General features: G+C 44.1%; 1 protein-coding gene across 2 annotated transcripts in view; it reads right to left on the reverse strand.

Moving 5' to 3' along the window:
• ACACA (acetyl-CoA carboxylase alpha) overlaps positions 1-27,193 on the reverse strand; it is a 214,492-nt gene that overhangs the window by 8,607 nt on the left and 178,692 nt on the right. For both annotated transcript variants that reach the window (XM_012726261.1, XM_012726260.1), the window contains 6 exons: positions 25,107-25,203; positions 23,974-24,109; positions 17,326-17,503; positions 15,502-15,614; positions 4,459-4,613; positions 3,668-3,838 (listed from right to left, as the gene is read on the reverse strand). In XM_012726261.1, the coding sequence (XP_012581715.1) occupies positions 3,668-3,838; positions 4,459-4,613; positions 15,502-15,614; positions 17,326-17,503; positions 23,974-24,109; positions 25,107-25,203 (850 nt within the window). The remainder of the gene's footprint in view (positions 1-3,667; positions 3,839-4,458; positions 4,614-15,501; positions 15,615-17,325; positions 17,504-23,973; positions 24,110-25,106; positions 25,204-27,193) is intronic.

Genomic DNA, 27,193 nt, shown 5'->3' on the forward strand with positions numbered 1-27,193 from the left:
CATTACAGTGGCCTTGCGACACTCAGCAGACATGATCTCTCTGCATGAACTGGTAAGTATCTCGCCCTGCTCAGCTGCGCTAATTATATGTCATAATTAGTCTATCTTACAACATCTAAATGACTTGTTCAGAAAGTTTCATTTCCAAGCACTGCTAGCTGTTAAGCCTTCCTTACTCAACGGTACGGCGGCACCGAGGAGCAACCAGGACAGGCCTGATGGATGTGAGCCGTGTCGGCCATGTCCACAGACGGCTCACCTGTGGGCCATCGGAAAGGGGTTTCCCTGAAGCCATACAGTAGCCAATTGCTCCAAGAGCAGGTCCTGGGGGGGCCTGATGGACCCCACTCAGCCCAGAACTAAGCAGTTTTCCAGGTTCTGGCTCATCTCCTTCCCGGGGCTAAACCAGGTATTGGGTGAGACTTGTCCATGGGTCAGTTAAGACCAGGCTTTGGGGACAGTGGAAATCAAACAGGTCAACTAAAGTGGCTTTTCCCTCTATTCCCCTCATATTCAGTGACTGTTGATCTCACTTGAAATCCAAAGCAAGAGCGAATGGGTAGCTGCATGTCAGCACTGCTGTATCCCAGCATCCCGGAGTGTGGGTATATTAGAGCAAGCCAAGTCCAAGAACATTACCGAGAACCTACTGTGCTCATAGAACCAGCCCCTTTCCTGCTAAGATTAGCAAGTAAAACATGTATAACTCTTAGTCTGTGTTATTTTCTTACCTTCTGACACACTGGCATGTTTTAAGGACCTTGTGTTTTCTATACCAAGTCATTTAAAACTCCCTGAGCCCTGATACATAAACCCCAACCCTGTTGCATACGTGAGGGATGGAGATTTAAACCAGGTAGCCAGGCTAGTAAATGGCAAGCTGAGATCCAGAAAGCTTGGGAGATTCCCAAACTACTCATCTCACTACTGCATTCAGAGTCGGTCCTAATCTCAACTTCTATGTCTGAGGTTTGCGGGGGGAAAATGTCTTCGAGAAACCACACACCTCAAACTGTATCTAAGAATCAAGAGAAAACTTGTCCATAAAACAAAAGTGTACCACATCCTTACAACTCAATGTAAATCTAACTACTTCTTGTTTCCAGGGAGCGGTAGTGATGCTTTTCTTCTGCCTGCAGGGAAACTATGACCCACAAACACTACTCTTTTCTGCAATAGGGCCGTCCCAGTGGAACCAAACAGAAATCCCCATAACACATGGTAACAGATTCCTCTCAGGGAAACAAAAAGAATTACACTTCTGAGTTCTATAACATCACAATGTCTTCAGATTCTCTGTCCTGGAATCTTACTTTTCAGGATTAAGATTAAAAAAAGAACACACAGCATGGCTAACAGATGCTACCTCCAAACGTCTTGCCCTGCCAGAAACAATAATGATTAGAGGGGCACTTTCTGGGGCAAAGCCAGTGTCTAGACTTGGTCAATATCTGGACTTGAGACGCTGCATACAATATCCATCACTGCTTGAAGAGCCAAAAAAAAACACAAAGGTTTCAAGTCACTCCCGGCACGGAGCAGATTCCACGCCAGCCCTTCAGAGGTGGCACAGCCGGCTTTTGAACACACACCATTTTCTTCCCTCAAGGGCGCTGCAGATTTTATCACCCACCCCACACTAAACTAGGTCCTGCTGAGCCTGCAGAATGTGGAAGGAGGTTTCAAAGCTGCATGATGAGCTAAGTCGCCCTCCTAGCTCTCCTTGCTCGTCCTCGTGGGACTGGAGCTCAGCACGCTCTGTCGAGACCGGCATGGGAAGTGGCCTCGTGCCAGGGACGACGGGTAGCTCCCTGTGCCACAGGCAGCCTCCTCTGGAGCCCTGGGCCTGGGCTTGTCTTCTGCATCTGACTTCCAGCTAGGAGTATTTCCAGTAGTAAGACATGCTGTCCCCTGAGAGCAGGACGCTAGGGAGCAAGTCAAGGGCCTACCTGCTCCCTTCATGCTCGAGGGAAGCTATTCCTTCTCCTCATCCTTGTGCCCACTGAGGCCGTGCACGTCCATTAGTGACTAATGTGGTGGGAAGGCCGAGCGGGCCTCTCCTGGCCATACACACACGCACACACTCCATTTACCTAGCCGGCCACTCTTAACTGGAGAACAACCTCTTATTTTACACTTGCGTGACTTTCAATGCCAACTTCCACTAGGAGCTGCCAGTAGCCACTGACAAAATTGTCTCACTCAATTATGATGCCACACACTGACCTTAACCTGAACCAAATGTCACATGAGGCTGCTGCACATCTGAAATATTTATCCAAAAAAGCTTTTCAGTCGTAAAGAAATGGTCAGACCCATACAAAGGTGAATCCTACATGCACCCGCCCCACTCACTCCCAATCTGTGGGCACGTCTTGGGAGCTCCTGCCTGAGAAGAGTTGGCAGAGGCCCAACAGCGCTTTCCAGGAAGAGGCTGTGGTGCTTACCCCCAGGCCTCCATCAGGCACCACCTGCTTTAGACCCCACAGGCCCATCATCCCACCGACGTTTCCAGTGCATACAACTAGTGTTCTGATAAAATGTATGTGTGATTGTCTCAGTCACAGTACTAATCACAGTACAAAGTTAATTGCCTTCTTCTTAGTAAAGTTCTGACTTTCCTACCTATCTTCCAGGAACTGTCTTCCTGAGCCCAAATTTCCAGTGGCCAGTGCTAGTGAGTGGTCTCAGGCCCACCCCACGCCAAGCCTGGGCAAGAGCAGGAGGCCCGACTCCCTGTGAGACGGGACCAAGAAGACGCTGGAGTCCCAGCTCCCTGCAGGAAGTGTGGATATTTCCTTCCAGCTCAGATTTGAAATTAGCTCTTGAGCTGTAATCACAACAATTAGTAAAGACTTATTACCTCCAAATGGACTTCCTGTTTCTGGCCCCTTTAATTCTACCCTGCAGACAGCCCCAAGTGTCCTTCCGTAATGCAAATTAGAGCATGCCACTCTGCTGTTTAAAGCACCACAGTGGCTCCTAAAGACCTCACGCCCCAGTCCATACCCTTCAATGCAGCTTCCCAGGTGTGGCATGGTCAGGCCTACACTTCCTCTCCTTCTGCGCCCGGTCCTGAGCCATCCTGAAATGTGTGCAGTGCCCTGGAGGCTTAGATACTCTGCTCTCAGGCCTTGGCACATGCTGTTCCTTCTGCTTAGGACACCTCTCACCCCCATTTTCTCTGGCTCACACCCCAATGTTTCCAGGTCTCTGCTGAGGTATCACTTCAAGAAGTCTTCTCAGATGCTCCTCTTCCCTCTCCCTAACAGCGGGCTCTTTCTCTGAGCTCCATTATGTCCTGGGTGGTTGTTGTGGCCTTGCTGCTATATGTGATCCCTTGCCCAATCTGTGTCCCCTTCTACAGTAGAGGGTGAGCTCGGTGTGGACAGGAACAGTTGGCTTGACCTTTCACCACCATGGCCCCGGGGCCTAGTGCAGCATCTGGTACTAAGTATACCCGGGGTTTGCCAAATGGCAGAGGGAGTGGCGAAAAATGTTCTACCATCTCTTCTGACAAGATGTCATGACATGTTAGCATGGGTGAGGAAACAGGCCTAGGCCCAGATGCCTCCCTTCACCCAGAGCTTCTGGGGTGACAAGCCTTGTGGTTTTTGGGTGGAGTGTGGAGCACAGCATGAAGGTGCCTCTACAGGCTCCCACCTACCTTCACTGTTCCTTCCACTTCCACAAACCAGCGCCTTAACATGGCCTGGATCTGGCCATCAGTCAGCTCAGGGTTGGCATTGTGGATTTTCTTCTTGACCAGGTCCTCCAGCAGGAGACGCCTCAGTCTCCAGTAGAAGAAGGTACGGGATGTTTTCCAGTCTAGGATGTCCTACACAGTGATAAGACAAAGCTTAGTCATTCAGGCTCAGTGCCTGCCCAAAGGGAAGTGCCACGCACCCTCCAAGTTGCTAGGGACTCAAGAGCTGGCCGTGAGCTCCCCAGCTCAGACCCCCAGACCCTGCTCACCACAGCACTGTGTGTTGCACTGGTCTGCCTGAGCTCACCCTACACAGGGACAAGATGATCTGGAGAAGAGGCTGTGAATTCCCAGACTGGTTCAGTGAGGAACAGGTTTTGAGCAGATGGCTCAAACACTTGAATAAAGATCCAATGAAAATTAGCTGCTGTTGGAACCTTGACCCAGGAGTAAATCACAGCCTGAGATATCTGTCCCCAGGAGCAGATGGGACTCAGTTTCCTATCAGTAAAGCTTGATTCCAAGGAGCCCAAGGTTACCTAAATCATAAATTGTTTTACGAGGACTATGGATACAGAAAATGGAAATCCTCTAAAACAGACCAAACCCCGCTGAAAAAACGGTTTCATCCTCACACATTGTTTTAATCTGGCCCTAACAGCTCCCCGCTCGTGAGCCCCAGCGCAGGAGGCCTGCACTTGCTCGCTCGCTGGTCTCTGACAAGTCGGGAGAAGTGGCAACACTGTACTTACGTTAATGACACCCTTCTCCTGCATCCGGCCCGGTGTGTCGTGCAAGTCAGCAAACTGCACAGCTACCTGATGGTAAATGGGAATTAGGAATTCCTCCCGCTCCTTCAGCTTGTTCTCCAGCTCCTTCCGCTCAGCTGCACTTAACTCTGGGGTGCCTGCAATTAAATAAACCTGCCCGTCACACACTGGGTGACCAGGAGTCTCCATACAGATGCCGCCACAGACACAGGCAGCTCAAACTCACTCTCTCTCACACACACTAGAGCTACCCCTTCCGGCTGGCTTGCTCTCATCTTTAGCACCTCTTTGCCGAGTAACAGGATGCCCTCTGTGAGATGCCTGACCTGTCCTCACCCTGCCACAGGGAGCCCAGATGCCCTTGCCCTCTGAAGGTGACTCAGAAAGCAGCACGGGTGTCCCTGTCCCCAGGTCTCTCCCTGAGCAGGTGCAAGCAGCCACCTTAGGCCTGGGTATCACATCATTTATTTCACTTACTGACAGGCCCCTTCTCAGGCAGCACCCAATGTCCACAGCTACCGACCAGAGCAAGAGTAGTGGACTCTCCTCGTGCCTCTGAGCACCGACCAACATCTCGTCTTTCCTCATTTCCACCCTAGTCACCCACCAACTTGAAAAAGACCAGGACCGTTCCTAAAGTTGTACACTGCTTTACTCCACAGTGTTGAATCTCAGGCTTGGGTACCTTTAACCTGAGACTGGTAGAATCCACTCTAATGAAAATTGTATCTGTGTGTCTCATGCCAACTCAGTGGCTTAATCTCTTGCCTGGGCTCCTGTTGCCAGAGCCCACCTCTGCCCACAATGATATGGACATTTTGGTTCTTGGGCTAATGGAGAAGAGGCAAGAAGAGGAAGGCAGTAAACAACCCCTACTAGATCTTCAGGTTTATAAGCACCAGTACCCTCCCTCAGCAGATTGGAGACTGCGGGATTCCTTATAACCAAGAGGGGCCCCTGTCTCCCCCAGTGAATAGTGTTCCAGTAGAGGTGTGCTCTGTGCTTTTCTTCTTAATTACTCTCAGAATGGGACTTGCAATCGATACTGAAAATTTAGCTGGCTAGTAAGGAGGAGTAAGTCTGGCTGAAGGAGCAATAGGTGACAGTCCCTGGTGTAGGGACAACATCAAGTGCTTTGTCACCAAAGCTGACAAATAAATACATGACCACAGGTGATGGGATGCAGAAAAGAAAGGCCTATTGCAAGCATGTCTGTCTGGGAACAGGCCTTGCTTTTTATGCCGCCATGAATCAAATGCCATAAATAGCCTTGGGCTGCTGAGTGAGCCGTCAGTATTATACATAAACACATGTTAATAGAACAGGGATGCAACTCCAGCACCTAGTTTCATTTTTATGGGTTTTTGGATGCCCAATGTCACGTCTCTCTCTCTTTCTCTAACCCATCACTACTTTGAAACTGACGAAGAGAGCTGAAGGCATCTTTCCTTGGGTGCTCACACTGAGGACAATTGTTGCCCAGCTGCTTTGAGGCCCCAAAAGCCTGGTGACCTTGTTTTCCAAAGAGGCAAACAGTGTGACTGAGGGATGAGATGATGGTCCTGCATTCTAGTGTGGAGCTGCCTGAAGAACTGATGGGAGGAAGACTGGCTTATTCTGAGAGGAGACTTCTCAGTTATAATACCCTTGGCAGAGAAGCAATTTTTTTTCCTTCTCCAGTAAAAGGAACCAGGACTCTTTGAAGAAATGGATGAATCTGGGGCTAAGGGAGAAAACTGAAAGATGGGTCTGAACATATCACAAAAAGCAAGGAAGCTCTCAGAAAATGATCAGGACATGTTAAAAGGATATAGGAGTTAGTTTGAAGGTATACTCATTGGCCAAACTTGGGGTAATTTGAGCATCATTCTATCAAAATAGTATACTGATATTTATTATCAGATACAATATTTATGGAATAAAGTAAGAACCTTGACTCCATCCTGATATAAATAATTAACTGGGGGGCAGAGGAAGCTTGCCTTTCCAGCAGAATAGCAATTAATGGACATAAAGAAATGGGGAAATTAGAAAATCACCACTTTACAGCCATCACAGTAATGGATCTTGCCAAGAATTATCAATGGATAATTGATAATTAGTGGGTAAAAATTTGATGAGGAACAGAATATTTACATAGTCTCAAATGATCTCCTTACACACTTCTTAATTACAAAGTGGGTAATGGTAACTTTATAGTGGGTTAACTGGTGAAAACTATCTTAGACAAAATTACCCTCATCAAGAACAGGACAAACTGATACCACGACTCAGTATAAAACATCAAGGATATAACAGCACTTTCCAAAGTCCCTGCCAAAAGTGGATAATCTGACTTGAAAATACAAGACAAGGAAAGGCCAAAGAACCACAATAAAGTGGATTAAAAATACTCGGTAACTGCAAAGTGTAGTCTGGGGTAAGATTTCAGAGCTGGGCCAAAAGAAAGGTATAGACATCTTTGGGAAAACTGGTAAAATTTTAACATGAATCATGAACTAATGATAGTACCACAATAGTACTTTGCAAGTGTTATAGTTCCCAATTTTGATAAATGTGTTGTACTTGCATGAGAGAAAGCCTGCATTCTTAGACTAACACTTATCCATAAAGGAGCATGATGTCTACAGATTACTCTCAAATGGTTCTAAGAAAGTGTGTGTGTGCGCAGAAAGTGACAACATGCACGTGGATATGCAGAAATGAGAAAGCAAATGGGACAAGATGTCAGCTATGGGTGAAACCGAGGAAAAGCCATCAGAAGTTTGTACTAGTCATATATAACTTTACATCACAAAAAGTAAGTCCAAAAAGTAAGCCAAACTAAAAACTTTCTCCTGGCTCCCTAATGTATACAATCAATAATGAGTTAATGTTACATTGTCCCCATTTTATAGGTGAGAAAACTGAGTCTCTGACAACTGATGTGACTACCCAAGATCAGAGAGCTACAGAGTGCACGGCCAGGACACACAGAGGTTTGGTACCTGAGGCCTTTCACTCCATGTGGTGTTGTCTTGCTTACTTACGCAGAAGACAAATACTTGTTCGTCATATCCCTTTAATTTCAGAAAAGGGTAAGTGATGATGGCAGACTCCTGGTTGATAAAGCTGAAGTTCCCTCTTAACCCTATGCCTCAACTGAGACCACAACCATATCTCCAATTCCCATTTGGTAGGTTGGACATGATTTCTTAAATAGCCCTAAGATTTAGGGGTAGCTCCTCCTGTTACTGTGAAATCAAGAACAAACACAACAGGTAAAAATCAGAGCTCTGTAGGGGAGCAAGATATGACCACAAACAGGATCATAGATATGACTGAAGAGCGAGCTCCAGGGCCTTACCACAGTCTCTCGGGGCACACACCCGACACTGCACACGTATACACACACACACACACACACACAGGCACGCCGATACTTAACACGCACCATTTACTGAACATTTGCTATGTGCCGGTGCTCAGTGCTTCCAGGATCACATGGCCTGTAAGTAACCGTTCACAGTTCAGACCCACGTCTGTAGCTGTTGACACTGCTGCCACACTGAATACCTCAATGTTACTGAGCACTTTCCAAGTTGCTTCACAGGTGTCATGTCTAATCCTTATGACAACCCAAACTGACAAACAGGGTATCTATTTTACAAATAAGAAAACCAAGACTCTGAAATGTAAAGTGACTTTCCAGATGGCATCCAGCTCTAAAGTAGTAAAGGTGGGCTTTCTACTTGGATCTGGCTATCTCTGAAGCCTGTGCTCTTCCACAGAGGCTGAAGACAGCCAAGCAGAGATTCTGGCAGTGGTGACAAGACTTTGATTCATTTTGTTAAAGAGGAGTTAAGAGCACTGGGAGCACAGGAAGAAGACTAGAAGTGGAGTATTATGGGAGGAAGGCCTTGGCTTTTCCAAGGTGGAGTGACAGAGAAGGCTGCCTTCTGGACCAACAACAGTCTCATGCACCCAGTCAAGCTATTCTGGAGCTCTCGAAGAATAACGTATTGACACCTGTGATGCTCTGGTCCTCCAGAGACTGGAACTTGACAAAACATCTCGCAAAGTTGCCTGGTTTGATACCTTCAGTAATATCTCTGATCACTGTTCAAGAGCTACCTCAAAAAGGCATTAAAGCAAGGAAAAGGCAGAAGTAGAGAATGTATGTATTTTAAAATACACATGAGAAAGTCAAGGATTTGTTTGAGGGGTAGAAGGGAGGTTGTCTAAATTTTGTTTTCTAAAAACAAAAGGCTGCTCTTAAGCCAGTTAGACCCTTGTGTAGCAAACCGAGGGCCCCTCTCTCCTTGTACAGCAAAGCAGCCAGCCCCGGTAATGATTTAGAGGAGATTAACAAATATGTCAATGTCTATTTTCTGCTTAATTTAAAAGCGGCGTCTATAAAGATTTTTGACTTCTGAACCCTGTTCTCCTGAAAGAAAGAAGGTAAGAATGAGGAGGGGGATAAAGAGTGATTATCCTATCATTGATCGTTTGTCAGGAGCATTTCTTATTCACTGGGCTATTGTAAAAAGCTAAGCTCTCGATCAATCCTGTAAGCTCCCTGTACAATTAAATATCTTGGAATGGTTTTCATTCTTTTCTAGCCAGATTGCAGGGCCTCGGGGTTTTTAGGAAACCAAGTCGGTGTGTGTGCGTGCGTGTGTTTAAGAATATGCTACAGAGGGGAAAGTCATTCTTTTCTAGAATCCTACTTTAGGAAAAGGCTTAAATGGGAGAGGAGAGGTAGGTTGTTCACATCTCTTCCCCAAATAAGATCTCCCACCAAATAATAAAAATTCCACCTTAAAACTAACATTTTTTAATGTGAAGATTTAAATACAGAAGAAGCATTACTGCTTTGATTAAGTAAGTGTAGATACTATTATTAAGATATTACGACGTTCATCTCATGGTAACAATCCTCGAAACAATCCTAAAAGATCACAAGTCTACAGATGAAAAAATTGTGGTGCACAACAGTGAAATGACTAGCCAGAGCCACAAAGGTAGGGAATGGGGCAGGGCTTTTGGCTTAGTGTCCTGGCTTCAGAGCTCATGCAATTTAAATGAAACAAACACCCAAAAGTGTCCAAAGACAGTAGCCTGTCAGATTTCTCAGGGCCAGGACATACTGAAAAACCACATCTCTTCTCTGTGGGGTCAGAGCTGAAGGGAGCGCCCAAGGAGATGGCTGGCTTCTGCAGGTGGAGTTCACCTGCCAGACACTGGCGCACGCAGGCAGGATGCGGGCTGAGGAGGGGTGACCTCGTCCTTATGGATCAGGGTCTTCTGGGGAGAGATGAGACCTTCAAAGCTTAGAATGAAAATCAGATTGCTAGGCTACAAATTCTCTGCCCAGCCAGAGGCACAAGATGACCTTGCAGAAATCTCTCTTCTTTTGTGAGCTCAGTCTCTCATCTATGTAAAAACCACCCTAATCTGCCAAAAAAAAGGAAACATGTTTTACAAAAGAAGTGTTTTTCATTCTTAACTATTTTAAAGCTATGTTAAACCTATGTAAATTTAAACCAATTTTAAATTGGATGGGTCCTCTGCCTTCTCTTAAGAAAGCAATTTGCTGGGCCCTCTCTGGTGGCGCAATGGGTTGGGATGCAGCACTGCCAGCTGGCAGCAGCTGCTTCAGTGCAAGTTCGATCCCAGCCCGGGAGGTGGCCCACATGGCCCGGCAGACCTCTCCTGACCCGCCCCTGCTCCACTCAGCAGTGTACTTCATTGATCTGTCTCTTCTGCTCCCCACTCTGACTCTGGTGAATCCTCTCACTACCCCTGCACCTCTGGCTTGTACCCCAGGTCTGTATGCATAAATAAATAAATCTTTAAAAAAGAAAAAGCAGTTTGCTTTGATTGGTTAAATACTTATGCTAAAGAGAACACCAAGACCACCCTCCCCTTTAAGCTCTAAGTTCCTGAATATTTCAGGTATAAAGACACATACCCATTCCTCAACCTTGAAATCAAGAAAATAAGCAAAAAAAAAACAAAAAACAAAAAACAAAAACAAAAACAAAACTGGAGTCTTATTAACATTCAGAAGTATAAACATAAGTAGCTGTTTAAAAGATCTATTGATAACATTTTCTATGTTATCAATAACATAGAAATACCTTTATAAAGATAGGAAGATGAGTAAAACAAGAGCCTTGCAAAACTATTTTGTGTCCACAAAAACATTCCTGAAAAACTGCGTAAATCAGATCCTGTTTTAAATGCCTTAAGGGAGCTATTTAGAAGGAACCCTGCAGTGAATTCTTTGGTAAAGCAAATAATCCCTTTGTAATGGGAATAATTTCTCCCAGTGTATCTAGTTTTTTTTAAAATCCCATTTTCATATATCTGCTTTTCTTCAAAGGGAGACATACCTATCTCAATACAACTGCATTTGCATATTGATTTTAACAGCAATTCTTTCAAGGATGTTTAACCCTAAAATTCCTCACAGTGGTGTTAGTGCTCTGTTGTTCATATTTTAAAAAACCATTATAGTAAACCCAGAGATTTCCAAATAAGAATTAAAAAATGTATTCCCACCACCCTGCTCCCACCCCACCCTATCTTCAGTGCCTCCATGTAATGAATATTGCCTCACAAAAGAGTCCAGAAACAGCACAGAATTCTCTAAATCCTAGTGGCCACAAGCCAGGAGGGCAGGTGGACAGGCAGAGACTGGGGCCAGCAGGAAACCAAGTGGGGAGAGGGTGGCTCAGACCCATACTGACCGGTTCTGACCACCACCTGTGTGCAGGCACGAGCTCAGGTTCATTCTCACAAAATGCCTAATGGATCCCTGTAACCTAAGAGAACGGTGAATGGTGCTTCCCAGGAAGAGACAGCCCCAGCTGCATTCGTGAGTACAATCAGATGCATGGATCAGATCCAAGCCACTGCCTCTCCTTCCCTGGAAAGGTTACCATCGTGCTGAAGTGCATCAAGCCAAGCTTCTGAATGTGACGAGGCTGTAAGCTGTTTCTGACTGACGAGGCAAGATTCCATAGGTCTCTTCCTCTGGGACAGAAGCCTCCTGTTTTCTCCTCAGCATACCTCCCACAGAACCCAGCACTTGGGTGGTCATGGTGCCAGCGAGGATACTCCACCCCTGGGATAGCAGGCCAGAGGCCACTTCCCAAGCAGGGGTATTGGAACATCTTTCCCAGGCTTACGGGTTAACTTTTAGGTAAGGCAAGTTATTGCCTCAAACAGTAACTTTGGCTCTTTTCAGTGTATGGTATCTTGAAGATGGGACACAAATGGAAAGCCCAAGGAAGGTCTGCAAAGTAAAAGCTGGGGAGGAAGGCCGGCCAGGGCTGTTACAGACACACTGCTCCTCACCCATCATGGCGCTCCATTCTGCACCCCAGCTGCAGGGGCCAGAAGGGACACTGGGTGTGGGCTCGGTCTGGAAGGGCAGCGGCGGTCTGTGTCAGCCCATCACTCCTGGGGCATGTACTGTGTGGGCCTAGTCGGGTGCTACTTGGTAGGAAGCCAGGTTGTCTAGGAATGAGGCCATGACTGGGACATGTCTTGGGCACCACAAAGTTCTACAAAGGGGCTTCTGTACTCCTTATACTGAGGGAGAAGGATGGTGAGAAATGTTCAATTGTTTCACAAGTGGGCTGGGCATTTTTCTAAGTTGATTTGTCATTTCCTTCTGAACACACAGGAAGATGAGGACCTGAGGTCACAACACTCAAGAGGTCAGGCTTAGAAGGCTGTCCTGCTCCACGGCCTTTCTCCTCGCTCCTGGCTCTAGGAGGCAGAAGGATGTCAGAGGAAACCAAGAGGCCTGGGAGGGCTTGGGCTCTAGATCTAGAAGAGGGATTTAATTTTCTTAAGATAACCAGGACATTATCCACCCAAAGGAACGCTAAACCAAGTTCTGATAACTCGGGCCAGAACTAGTCCAGCAACGCATGACTGGCATTTAGGCTTAATTCACCTTTCTTTCTGGGGTACTTCTTCCCTTGACCTTTTTGAGAAATCGATGTACTATTTTCATTCTCTGTTATACTCACAGGCCTATAAACTAGTATTCACCACCTTCTGACCCAAACTAACTAGACAAAATGGCAAAAGGTCATTTTTAAAAATAAAAATTCAGAGAGAGATGAAGTTAGCTGTCAGAAGTTCCTCATTATCCTTCTGGTAACCCTGCTCTGAATGGCCTGTCCATGGTGTGCTGGTCTATCTAGGTCTTTGGCAGGATGCTCCGCAGGGCAGAGCCTGATTTGGGGAGATTGGGAACAGCAGATAACATCCACTCCCACAGGCTTTCTTCTAAATCAGATTTTTCTCAGTGGAATTGGCTTTAGATCACAAAAGAAAAGGATTCCTGCTTAATTTTGACCAGGCTCAATAGTCAGTTGAGGTAAAAATCTGAGGAAATTCTGAGTTAAGTAGAATAGAGGAAACCAGAAACCCATTCTGGCTCCATTTGTACCTTGGATGGTATATTTAACTTCTTTTTTTGCCTCAATCTTCCCATCTGGAAAATGAGATCATTTTCACTCACTCTGTGAAAAAGCATACTGACAGTCTTAGGGTGCAGGTGTTGAGAGGAGCTAAAAACTGGGTGAATCCCAAAGGACTTAAGCTCACAGCAGGTTCCATTACCTCCCTGCTGGCCCAGGTGTGGGATCTCCCTGAAAGCCTGCAAATGCCTACAAGACAATACCATGTCTTTTCTTTCCTATTTCCTTTCAGATTCCACGAGTTCCCCAGCAGACTTAAGCCACAGGGCATACCGGAGACCAAATACAGCCTCTCTTCTAATGATGCCAATCCCAGGTTCAAAGCTTCATGGGCTCAAAGCAAACGTGCCTTCATGTGATCTTCATATTAGCTAGGAGCGTGGAGGCATTATTTCCACTTGGGGAGAAGAAACTGATGTTCAGCAAAGTTAAACAATTTATCTGCAGCAACACAACCAAGACTCATACAAAGGTACATTTAATCCAGACTCTCTGCTCATGTTCCCAAGTTGCCCTGGCCAGACCCTGTCTCACTTTAGTAGATTTAGTAGATTCTTTCTCTAGTGCCATTTTGGTCAAGGTTAAATAAATATAGTTTTCTTCAATGAGAATAGGAAATTGATAATGAGATGATTTGTAACAAATGATTAAATGGTCATCCATTGGTAATCTCCTCTTCCCTTCCTGTGTTTCAAAAGTTAAAAAGGTGCTGGGTGAAGGTGGGAGTAGTATCACTTTCCTTCAAGAGAAAGAGGCTTTAGCCCCACACCTCTCACCATCCAGTCAGTCTGCAGATGTCAGAGAGGATCCCTCTTCCTACCACCCAGTTACTCTGAAGGGATGATAACAGCCATTGGGGGGTTAAAAAGAGGCAGTGAACCCCCAGTTAATGAGTAGGAATTCAGCAGGCAGTGTAAGATAAATGGAGCTCTCTCTGCTTCTGCTAGAGTCAGCATGAACTGCGGCCCTGCGGCTTGTTTGTGGCAAATGGAGTGCGCGAAATATCAAAGGGCAGTGATCCAGAAGAAGACCGACTTTGACAAATTTTAAATTGGCCAGAAAGAAAACCAGCAAAAAAGAGAAAAAAAAAAAAAAAAAAAAAAAAAAAAAAAAGGGAAAATTATGCAATTCCCTGCATCCTACAATTGTGGCACTGCTGCCTTTGTACGGAATTAGTAGTAAAAACAGCAGCAACGATCGCCGGATGCTGGGAGCAATTATGAGCCATCGAAGTGAGATGCTTATCAGTGGCTGAAGCTTTTAGAGCTCTCTCTATGTACAGTTGTGACTAACTTGCTCTTGAGCTGCAGTTACTTTAATTAAAGTGTATAGGGTTGGTCAGAAATAATTATCCTGTTTAGAGAAGAAAGAGAAAAAACCACCTCAACAGTTCTGGATGGCAATAGATTTTATAAACAACTCTGCCAATTTCTTGTTGTACGTGTGCATTTCCCGTAAAAGGATCAAACTGCCAGTGGGTTAGTTATCGGTGGCTGTTACCTGATGGCAACAATGGGACACAGACAGGGCTGAGAGCAACTCCGGTCACCGTGTGTGGCTGGCAACTGGCCTGGGCCGCTAATGCCAGCACGTGTGCTCTCAAGGGCATAAGCGAGCACACAAAGTTTCTGTTTCTCTACATAGTCAGGAGACAGAACCACAACGGGCACTTTATTAATTAAATTACTATTTGGGATACAAATGAGCCAGCATTTTTCATTTTGTTCTCCTTTCATTCACTGAGTTTCACTATTTTTTAAAGATTACATCTGTTCATTTAGAACAACCAAAACAAACTCACTAGCAAAAGCGCCTCGAGCATTATCCTTTCTAATACAGCAAGGGGCTCAGTGAGAGATCTGGATCTGGCAGAAAATTTGTGTTTTGAAAGAATCTGGACTCTGGACTCAGCACAGGCTCCCACAGTGGGTCCTAGGATCGAATGCAAGTGCCTCCAAAAGCCCCGGAAACAAATGAGCAGCAGAGGCATCGCTGGCAGCATCAAGCGCAGGGCTCCCAGGCCACTGTGGTGTAGCCTCGGCAAGCACACGGCGCACATTCTCCACTCCCATTTCTCCAGCTCAGAATGGCCCCAGAGAGCTGGCTGGGCTGGTCTCCGGTTTTCTATCCCACAATACTGACTCTCAGCCCCCTAGAAATGAGGTGGGCTTGTCCAAGGAGACAAGCAGACAGGACACTTAAGTGCGGCGTATTATCTGCTTGGGTAGCCTGCCCCCAATAGCTACTTCTAGCTACTCATTCTGTGCAAGGACATCCATAAGCCTAGAAAGATGGGCTACTTGAACTATAAGGAAATATCAGAAGAAAAATCGGGTGACTTTTGCTTTTTTAGGCTCTACTTTCCCTTCTATTACACACACTATTTCATTCTACCAGGGTTCTTACCATATAGAGGACAGTAAATAAAGATTATCATGAATTTGATCAAATGCTTCAGTGCCTCCTCCCCTGGCCTATGAATGCACTCATTACAAATCAGCTGAATGGCTCATTGATTTGCCAGGAGGACGAGCAGACATACCCAATCGCTCAGCCAAGTGGATGTAGACGGGGTCCACCCGACGCATGGTTTTCACCAGATCCTTTTTGCGGAATTTGATTTCTACTGTCCCTTCTGGCTCCAGAACTGATCCCCTGGATCAGAGAGAAAGAAAACAAAACAGAAATAAGGGCACTTTAAGGAAGGATACAACAGAATGAGGCCAGTTACAATTTGTGGACCAGGAAATAGCTTCATTATGGTTTTGCCCACCCACAGTTCACAGAAGTAACCCCTGAGAGAGAAGCAGACACCAGAGAAGGTATGAGAAAAAGTGTGGCAAAAAGCAATTAAAATAATCCTCATTACCACACCAGTCTACTTCCATTTCAAATGGAATACAGATTCCACCACCTACAGCTGATAAGGGCAAAAGAAATTACATTACTGTCCAGGGGGAAAAAAAAAAAAAAAAGACATCGTAAGTGCAGTGATGAGAGAAAAGCACCCAGCATTTAGGCCATACAACAAGGGGTTGACGCTGCTCAGCACCACACACAGCGGACAGCTGGACAGCCGGCTGCTTGGACTCGGACACACTAGGCCAGACCAAGCAGCAGGTGAAATGCTTGTCCAGTGCCATGGAGCTTCAAAGTGAGGTCCCTGGGTGACTCCCAATGCACACTGATGGTGATCTACTCTAGGGGGTCTTACTCTGGGTGCCTCCTTAAAGCACAATCCCACATTTTTACATTAAAAAAAAAAAAAAGAAAGAAAATTACAGTTAACAGTATGTGGTCGGCCCTGCCATGGCCCTGTTCTATGTGTTTACATACAAAACGTAACAATCCCATACCCAGTCTATATCCAATGTGAGGTCAGTACTCTTATATATTAGCTGAGAAAACTAAAGTATGGGAAGTTAAGTGTAACAAGTGACAGAACTAGGTCTTGTTCTGAAGCTGGTCTTGTCCCAGATGTATCAGATCAGGGGTTAGTTGAGGACTAGAAACACTCAGTCCCCAGGTACAGAATGCTAGTGAGTGACTGGACAATAGAACTCCTAGAATCTCCTAAGTAGCCCTTATAGCAGCAGACTGAGGTTTTTGGGGAAAGAGAGACAGGTATTCTAGTAAAATGACTAGATGGAGGAATTAGCTTAGAAAAATGTCAGAGATATGTCATGGAATTTCCCTACTCTGGAAAGGATTGGAAAGAGATCATGAAAGGAAGCTAACTTCATCTTTTTTATCAAGTAGTTTCAGGTACTACCTCCCAGCTACAGCCAGGATTTTCTCTCCAGCCCTCTGGGTATTTCAAACATTGTGTTCTCCAAGTCTCCAACAGTACCAGAGACTGCAGGGAGCAGCTGTGGTGTGCACAGACAGAATGCAGGTGCTGCGGTTCAGCTCAATGACCACCCAGCTTGTCCCACAGACAAGGAGCAGCAGTCCAGGCTGAGTCAAGACTGCTCCAAGGTCCTCGCTAGTCAGCAGCAAAGCTGGGTCAAGACTCTACACTCCAGACTAACAATTCAGCCCTTCCATTCTAACTCCTTTAAGCTCCCTGCCACATTCCTATGAGAATAAATGGGCATAAATGAATAACAAAAATGGGGAGATCTCAGAGTTTGCAGGTGTCTGGTATAAAGACCTTGTGGGCAGAAGAATTTGGATAGTGGACAGCACTGAGAAATCCTGGCTCCAGCCTGGTTTCCTTCTCATGCCAGCAGACACTATGTGGAAAGCCTTTTCTGAGTTTGGAGAATGGAAAAATTCAAAAAGTTCTCTTGGCTTTAATGTTCTTCAGGTAGGAGCCAACAGCTAGAGGATCCCTAAAGGCAGTGAGTGGAAATAAGGAAGTTACCTGCTCTCTCGGTCAGCATACATCTCCATGTGCCGGGGGTTGATGGTGGGGTCAATCACGACCCAGGAGCCACCCCGCAGCTCAGCCTGGGGAGGAATGTAGACCATCACAGGCTGAGAGCACTCCCGTAAGCCATCCACAATGTAGGCACCAAACTTCAGCACTTGATCATACATATCTATGGAGAACGAGACAAATTAGAAATCACGAAGATGCACCTTCTCCAAAGCAATGCTTCTGAACATTCTTCAGACCGTGACACACATATAAGTATTTGCATGGCACACTGTACCTACAGGAGGAGGTTGCTTGTGGCCTGGGGGGACAGGCCTGGGTCAGTCGCCCAGGTCTTGTTTGGCTACTCTGAAGACTAAAGGGACTGGTATCTCCGCTTGTACCCCATTTGGACTCCTGGGGTCTTCCAAAGCACAAGTGCACTGCCTCTCAAGATAAAGTGTGCGGGTCCTGTGCATAGCATATCCATTTTACATCCTCCCTGAATTTCTGTACTTAGGTTTCACCACATTAATTCACACTTGCTCTACAAACGTGAGTATTTTTCATGTCAATATGTGATCTCTCTCACTACATTAAGTTTTCTGAAGGAACTATTCAAGCTCTTTTCAATTCTTCTCATGATACTTAGCATGCAATAAGCTCTTAAAATGTGCAGCTAATGGAAATGGATCCTTAAAGAATTTTATCATCAAAACTGCACCCTTTGATCTGTGTCCCTGTCCTGCCCACTGCCTAGAATGTAGTTAGTGCTCAGTGTCTGCTGATGAATGAATGAGCATGTACACAGCCCAGAATGAGCACAAAACAGAAAAAAAAAAAAAAACATTAACAGTTGCATTTTTATCAGAGTATCGATGAAAAAAAAAAAAGAAGCTTTACATGCATAGATATTTACTGGAAATATCACACAGCTACAGTAAAGGAGCTACCTCTTTATTCTATAGAGAGGTACACTTTGTAATCCCCTGAAAGCCAGGGACAGCCTGAAGCAAAGGAAGCCCTGATACACCAAATTCTTAGAAAACAAGTTCAGTTAACTATTTCTCATTAATGTATGACTTCTTCCTTTTTCACAGCTTACTGAAGACTAAATATTCCTAAGGTTCATGATTCCAGATGTTTAATGAGTATTTCAGTGTAACCAGCATGCATCCCTTCTAAACACCAAATACCGGGTTCCTGTGAGTTTAGACTTTCCTATCAAAGGGAGGATCAATTTGGAATAAATCAATTCTGAAAATCCAAAGCAAAGAAACATTTTTCAGGAAGCTAAGAGCAACCCAAATAGAAACCACTTGCATTGTAGTTACTGACAAATTAAACTGCCACCTTCTCCAAAATAAAAACGGTTTTTTATACAAGCCATCAGTGAACACAGTATTCTGCAAAGCACTTTCTCTCTCCATGGTTCCAAACTTGCTGATCTGTGAAGACTTCTGAAATTCCAAAATTTCAGAAGCTGCTCCAGGAAAAATTCCCTGTCTTGTGTGGAAAGTGTATGGTCATATGCTCTGTAAATATGATCAGAGCAAAGACATTTATTCTTTGGGGAGGAAAGCAAGGACCAAAAAAATTTACTGCTAATTACACAACTGCTGTATAAAGAGCAGGGAATAAAGGACTTTAAGCACTTTACGCTAATTCCGTGGTTATGAAAATAATTGCTCAGTTCAAATTATTTTAACTAAATTAATTCTTTAGTGGATATTTCAACCAGGGCTACATAATAAAATAATTGTGTAATTAGCAGTACATTTTTCAGTGCTGCCAAGAGTGTAGCCTCAGAACAAGTAACAGAAAGAAGTGGCCCTCAATGGTATCACATGTGAAGAAATGAACAGCACAGAGAAAAGGAGAAAGAATAGAAAGCAGCATAAAAATGTCACACAATGTGACAAGAAAAAAGAAATAAATGAAGACAAAGTTTTCAGTCTCTCCACTCACTTCTGTTTGCTAACGATGTATGTACACCAAAATCTATTTCTGTGTTATGATTGATAAATACAGCTCCCCCCCAAAGGAAGGGACTTCATTTAAAACGTACTTCTACTGATTTAACTACTGACTTAACTACAGAAAAAAGCTGGATTTCATAGTAGATGCAAATAGCTGCTTTGTTGGAAAGTTGAGCTGTGTGCATTTTACCTTAGTAAAATGGACTTTAGTTTCCTTCATTTTCCTGGCTCGCTCACTGTGTACCAGGGACCATGATTACTCACACATATTATTCAATCACCAGAAAATCTATGTTCCAGTTATAGGTGACTAAACTGATTCCACGTTAATTGAGAAAGTGACAGACGTTAAGGCCTGAACCCGTGTATTTTTGGCTCTCAAGTCCACCTTCCACCACCTCGGAAAGGGAACAGGGCTGAGGTCATTTGCCTTTCAGCATCTGATACAATGGCTGAGCACATTCCAGACCAGAAAAAAAACTTGAATCCCTGACTGACTACTTCTAAATCTTGCCTGGATTTTTTGGTATGTTCAGAAATGTCAGGCATTGTACTGATGATACTAGCAGCTATGTGAAGGGCTTGGATCTGACTGCCAAACCATAATCTTCAGGACCCAAGACTGAGTAGAAAAGGAGCATCAAGCTTCATTAAAGCTGACAGGTGTGGGACTGAAAACAACATGTCCATCTCACCTAGAACACTAACAGACCTAAGCCCCAACCATCAGAACACCCAAAAGCAACCAAGGCTATTACAAAGTAAACAAACTTCACGAAGAACATGCTTATACTGAATCAAACCACAAGTCTTGGAAGGCGAGCTGCACGTGCTAACAAGCTGGCACACTTTTGTTTGAAATCCCTTCATATTTAAGAGACAAACTAAAGACAGCCAAGAGTAGCGAAGATGGGGAGATCCCTGAGGGTATAGCTGGAAAGCAGGCTGGAATTTTAAAGTTCTGCATATGCTGACTGTCGATTCTCGGGCCCTGGTAAGTGCAACTGGGAATGAAAACACTGACAGGCTTGTCACTAGTGAAGCCGGAGCGAGGAGCTTTCTAAGCATTCTGGGCAAAGCACCTCTGTGTGAATGGTGATCGCCCAGCCTTTCTGGCGTGTTCTCAGCACCCTTGCACCAACCCTGCCCAGGGCCTTCATTGTTACACAACATGGATAAATAGTGGCAGCCACATGTTCCAAACAAGGGGCAGGGAGGTCGGGTGTTTCCAAGTGCCCCACACTCTCAAGACAGGCATGGGTCTTATTGGCTAGGGGTGAGATAATCTGTTAGAAGCTGAAGGTAAACATTAGGTGTACACAAGCTGCAGACAGTAATGTCTCTCATGAGTTCATTATGGCTGGCTGACATTGTACTTCAACATCCAAGTAACCAGAGACTTTAAAATAGACTTTCATTCCGGTTAAAGTTTTCAATAAATGTTTTTTTTATTGTTATTTATAACCTGTCCCAGGAAAAAATAATAAGTATAACATGAAAAGCCAACTGAGAGTGACCCTGTAGCACCAGCAGTGAGGCAGCTTAATATCACTGGGATTTGCATCCTATCAAGCTATTCATGCTGAGGCTGGGACCCTGGTGCTAATTTCTAGTAAATTTCACGCTTGATGTCTCCCTGTTGTGGGTCATTGCCGGTTCGTCTAAATAAACTGCTTCCAAATGGCTCTTCCATCTAAATATTCAGCCAGTTTTTATAATTTAATTTTGCATTATGCTGAATAGCCTTCCGGCCAGATAGAGCTCATTGGAAAAAAAGCACCAATACCATCTTGACATGCTTTTATTTATTTATTTATATTTTTACTGCTCGAATTAGACCTCCTAGGCCGACTAGTAAAGAGTTTTTTTTTTTCTCCCTCCACTAATGTCAATTTTCAGCATAGCAAGAGCTGTCTCTAATCTTTTCCTACTCATTACACACAATTTTGGAGTCATTTTACCCACAGTGCAGTCGGCTCCTGGCTGTGTGTTTGTGTGCACTGAGGGATGGCATAATTGTTTATTTTCCCTCCCTGCATAATCCCCAGCCAGTATTGAAACCAAAACTGCAAACATCTCCCCAAGGGATGTGGAATGACTCTCAGCTTAGGTCCTTTTACATGAGATAATATGTAGGAAACATCCTGACCTGTATGTAAATATAAAATACCAAGTTCTTCCCCCTCCTACCTTCCCTCGATTGCAATCTTCCCCAAAGTTGATACGACTTTAGTGATGTAAAAACAGATGCAGCAGCACCAAAATTCAGAAAAAAGTGCTAGCTTTGGTCTATGCCAGGCCCTCAACTATTTTTTTTTTTTTTTTGCCAAGGGGGGCTGGAGGGTGAGAGAGTTAATTAATGGGTATAAACTTTTTGGGGATGATTAAAAAGTTTTGGGTGTATGTGGCGTAATAGTTATACAACAATGTGAATGAATTTAGTGCTGTTATTTGTACATTTACAAATGGTTAAAATGATAAATCTTATGTAATTTTACAAGTAAAAAAATTAACTAACTTCTGACCTCCTGACATCTCTTGTTGCAATAACCAAGGCCAACTCCGAAGCAGAGGGGAGGGAGGGGATAATAACTTTCTCAGGATCCTAGCTCTTCTTCTCTAAGGATTCCCTAGTAGACCTGCTTCCGGTCCTAGGCTTTAAAATCAGCCGGCCATGCTACAGAAGCCAGGCAGATCTATGCTCCTCTCCAACCCTAGCATTTTTTTTTTTTAATCTAAATGAATCTTGGGAAATTTACTTAACCCAAGTCTCCATCTATATAGAATGAGGGAAACAATATAACTTAGCCCTTAGAGGTACTTGGTATGATGATTATATAAGCGACTGCAGACAAAATGGTTAGCATGGTTGCTGGTAAAAAGAGCTCAATGAATCTTAATTGTTTGTTGCTTTTCTTGTTACAGGGCTATCAGCCAATCTGGAGCTTAGCCAAAATATGTAGCTGAACAGAAGCTTTTCCTATAAGCAGTATACCAGGAATTTTTGAACCCTGAACCCCAGTTAGGATAAAACAGTCAGGCTGTCACTCCTAAGTAATGTTAGGCAGAGTGCATTTTCCACAGTCCCCAGAACAGAGCTAATCATAACGCATTCTCTCCTAAATCTTAATGTAAATCTTATAGCCAAGGAATTTGAGAGCAAGTGAAATCTGATGCTATGAATGAACATCATGTGTAACAATGAAATGGGTTCCAGGTTCCCGTTTCCACCCTCCAAATCTACCTAAATATAGTATCATACTCTCTTGAACACCAGGACATTTTGCTTATACATAAGGCATTATTATCCTGCCTTGGACATTTTTCTCGAGTCCTTAAGGCAAACTTATCTTCTGACTTATTTTTGTTTTTTCTGAAGGACCTAGCATAGTTCCTTGTACATAGACACAACAAAAATGTGTTGGATTGACTTGTTTAAGTTAGATGCTCAAGATCACATGGTTTTTCCACTGATTTATTATTGTGGTCAAAAAATAATACACCATGAGCATCTAAAGAAAACAAGCAAACATTAACTGTATGTAGAGTCCAAGTCTCCTTCAAGAAAAGTACAAAATGTGGTAGATGTTTCATCAAATATTGGTAAAGGGGAAATTTGAACTGAAACAAAACATGAAAAATACCATTGTGCCTCCATTTTGCCAGGGAGGCCTGATCTGTCAGGGTCTTCCCTGGAGAGGTAAGGAGCTGGCGTCAGCCTCCGTCTCTACGCACACACTGCTGATCATCTGTCAAAGGGCGGCTTCCCCAGGCTTTTCCTCCCTCAGAGATTAGAGCTGCTTCGGCCTCGCGCCCTACTGAGAGTTCATTTTCTGTCTTCAGCATTCTCTGATTACTCTATTTACTCCAGCACATCAAGTCCTCCCTTATTCCATTCCTCTAGCCCATTCTACTTCAGCCCTGTGTGGGTCCCAGCAAATGAAGATGACCCTCGTTAGCACACTCATCCCTTCACAGCAGGCAGTCTCGTGGCCTCAGCCTGGCCATGTGTCCACAGGAGACAGCCTCACTACTCCAAAAGGGAGAGCATGTCCTTTGGCTTCCCTGCGCCGTCCACAATGGCTGTGCACACGGAGGATTCTCAGTAAATGGCGATACTGGCTACCTAATCACTAAGCCATTCTCAGAGGACAGAGCAGAACCTTTATAGTAATGGTCTAATATGCTGGAGCCACAGGCTCAGGGCTGCTGTTGGATAAATAAACCACAAACAACAGCCTCTGGTATAGAATTTGTTCATTTTTTTCTGGTGAAGGCTAATTTCAGAATCTGTCTTGGTCACTGCAGAGCATTAAAGAGTAACATCGACAAAGAGTTGCCCAGAAAAGAAGGACAGAGACTAGCACACTCATATTTCCCAGGGACTGTGAGACTATCTATCACTCACCTGTGAAAGCTAAATCCATAAGAGCAGCCCACCGAGATGGCACAAGTAGACTGCTTTGAAATTTTATATTGAATTGTAAAACATATCAAAATTCCCCATTCAAGTTGCAACTCAGAAGATACCTCGGGGGGAAGATAATCCCCAAAAAGCCTAGGGTGACAGGTTGTCAGGCTGCCCATAGGTTTTGTCTAATAGAACCCTCCCTCTGCCCATTGCAAGGCACAGGGAACCAGTTGTGCCCCTCTGGGCCGGAGCCAGGCTAGTCACCTTTCATTCCACCAGAGAAGCCTCTCCAGTTGGCAAAGACCATCAGAGGAAGTCCTTCACGGTTGAAGTCCTTGATAGCTTGATAAGTCTTAAATGCAGAGTCTGGGAACCAAACCTGGCCAGCCTGCTGGATTATCTGTTGGTGGAAGCCAAAAAGCAAGACACAAGTAACAACACAAAATCTGAGGGGGAATCTTGCCAAATTTTACTGATTAAAAACTCAAAATCAACCCAAAATATACAACCCACTGTTCATGAAGACCATCTCTGAAGAAAAAAAGGGAGAAAAGGATTTTGGTCTGATTTTATTAAATGCTCTGTTTAAGTCTGACAGTACCATAGTTCTTTAGTTGAAGGAAGGAAACCTTACTGTTTCTCATACATTTGAAGCATGCAATCTAGGGAATCCTCATTGGAAACAGTTTCCAAGTCCCCTCACCTTTGTGCTTAGTACAGTTTAACCAGCTCTGTGGTTAATTAACAGATACTTGAGGGCCCTCCCTGGTGGTGCAGTGTGGTTAAAGCCCAGCACTAAGAAGCTAGCCAAAGTTGCTTCAGTGTGAGTTCAATCCCCGGCCCTGGAGGTGACCCACATGGTGTGGCAGACTTCTCTTGTCTTGCCTGCTGCTCCCCTCAGCAGTGTACTTCATCAATCTGCCTGTTCTGCTCCCCACTCTGTCTCTGGTGAATATTCTCACTGCCCCACACCTCTGACCTGTACCCCAGTTCTTGTATGCATAAATAAATAAAATCTTAAAAAAAAAAAAAAAGATGGACTACGATATTCCCATTTGATGTCAGAGCAGATGTCATCATCAGTCCCAGTAGTAGCTCTACGCATACACTCAAAGAATCTGGAACCAGAGTCCTCAGCATCATCTCAACTACCTTTCTGTAACATCCCCATGTCCCTAACCCCAAGACTGTCTCTAGCATCAACAAGACCATGAAAGGCCTATTTAGTTTTTCAGGCAGAATTTAGCTTGTAGTCCATTTAGAGTCATTATAAAAGTGAACAAAGCACAGCCTAAAATCCCTCTAAATGTGGTGGATTACAAAATTCCCAATTATCAGGCTCTCAGAAGAGAAATACAGCCCAAGCACAGGTGTACAGGGTAGCTGAGATGACCTACCTTGGCTTCAGAATCCAGGTTTGCAGGATCAGCTGGGATACTTAGTTCCACTGTTCGGGTTTCTACGGCAACTACTCCCACCGGTATTCCTCCTAGCCTAATAAAAAATGAGCCATATAAGAACCTAATGTATGTCAATATTACAGCTAGTCATTTATTTTCCAATCTCACATTAAAACACTGGGGTAAAAAATTGGAAACAAGTACAGAAAGCAGGGGGAGATCAGAATCTTCTAGGAGTAAAATGTGAGTGTATTAATTTGGTTAATATGGTAAATATTTGTGAATATGGTGGAAACCTATCCTCAGAATCATCCCTGTTCCCCACTACAGGATAAATCCAAACAAAGGGTTACAATTAGCAAGCTGCTATATTTAAATCAGGGCATACACCCCCTGCTCTGTGGTTGTCAAATGAAATTCCTCAGTTAATTCTAGAATACCTTTTTGATGATGAGGGTAAGAAATGATCTGAAAGACAGTAGGAAGCTCAAACTTGCAGTAACTTGTTTCAATGGGTGCTGATGTTGCTGAATTAGACTGCGGTTTCAGTAGAGTACTAATAACATGGTTTCAAGTAAGATTCTTCCCTCTAGATGTGAGTGGGAAGTGTATAGCTGTCATTGGATCCTGAAAGATATGTGCCAATGCCAGAGTAGTAAACAAGCCCTTAACCTTCTCTTCCTCTGGAAGAGAATAATGGCACAGGGAAAACCTTCAGCAGTAATCTTGGTGAAATGTGACCTGTACTGGAAGAACATGTCATCTCCAGTTATGTTAATTTAAAAACTATTCAAATTGTTTTCATTACTCCATGATATCTTCCTAACTTTGTCCGAGTGAAGATTCCCTAGTAAGAATCAGGGAGGGGGAAAGGAGTTCTGTAAGGTACAGAGTAAGTGAGGCCTTACTCTGGAAAAATGTGATTCAATCTTCTCAGCTGCATTCCTTAGGGTTGGGGCTGGGATAGGCTACAGTCTCTCATTCCCCACAGCATCTCTATAACAAACTTTTCTATGAGGGATGGTCTTCGGTTGTTACACTGGCTACTGGAAATGGATTCCTGTCATCACCAGAGGCCTGACAGGGGCCTGAGTGAGGACCACCCACCCCCTTGTCACTTGCCCGCACTGAATCAGAATCAAAAGCCCTCTAGACAACCAGACAACGAGCAGGAGGTACACAGGAGGGTTTAGAAATATTTCTGTTCACAATGATTAACAATCCAACTGGAAACTTGTAATTGCAAAAGCCACCCTAAATCGGTAACTTATAACTTATATATTAGGGCCCATGTGACCTAATAAAGAACATCTTTATCCGAGTATTACAGTTATTTATTGAACTTGAAAACAGCTCAGAACAACTTCTGTTTTCTATTATACTTCATATAAATTTTATCAGGCTAGCACATGAAGATGCTACATCTTGTTTTATAGTGTGTCCCTGGACAAGGTGCCATGGAATAATAAAAGACAATTTACAGCCAATAGCACACATATTCCAAACATACATACCAAAGATGAGTTTTGGCAGCACTTACAGTAACAATCCCAGAAGAATACATTTATATTTATTTCTCGAAATGCCATTGCTTTTGAAAGAAGCTAGCTCCATTTGTGTTTTATATACTTGTGAGCATGTGTATGTGTTTGGAGTAAGAAGCCCAGAACTCATCAGATAGAAAGAAAGGAAGAAGTCAGAGAGAGTGTCGCAATAAACAATGGCAAGAGCTAACCAAAGCCAAGCTTGAATGATCTTGGTAGCAGAGCAATCCTATTCCTCCAATCATAAGTAGAAAGTGTTACTCTCTGGCTTCCCAGGGGAGGACCTTAAAGACTTTAACAAAGGTTTGGCTTTGTGAGGTTTAACATCTATCAAGTTTTTTATAGACAGGAAAAGTGAAGCAGAAAAGATGAGATAAATTCTCAGAAAAAAGTTTGTGTCCATGTGATGTGAGGACTTCTTACAATAAACAAATAGGTTCTGGTTAGCCGGGTGCTCTCTCTAGTGCACCGCCCATCTCCACCATCCTAGTGGGAATTTTACTAAGTACAAAGAAGAATTCTCACTGAGCCCCAGTAGCT

Source organism: Condylura cristata, unplaced genomic scaffold (genome assembly GCF_000260355.1).
Source record: "Condylura cristata isolate star-nosed mole 26May11 unplaced genomic scaffold, ConCri1.0 scaffold00017, whole genome shotgun sequence".
Taxonomy (NCBI): Eukaryota; Metazoa; Chordata; class Mammalia; order Eulipotyphla; family Talpidae; genus Condylura; species Condylura cristata.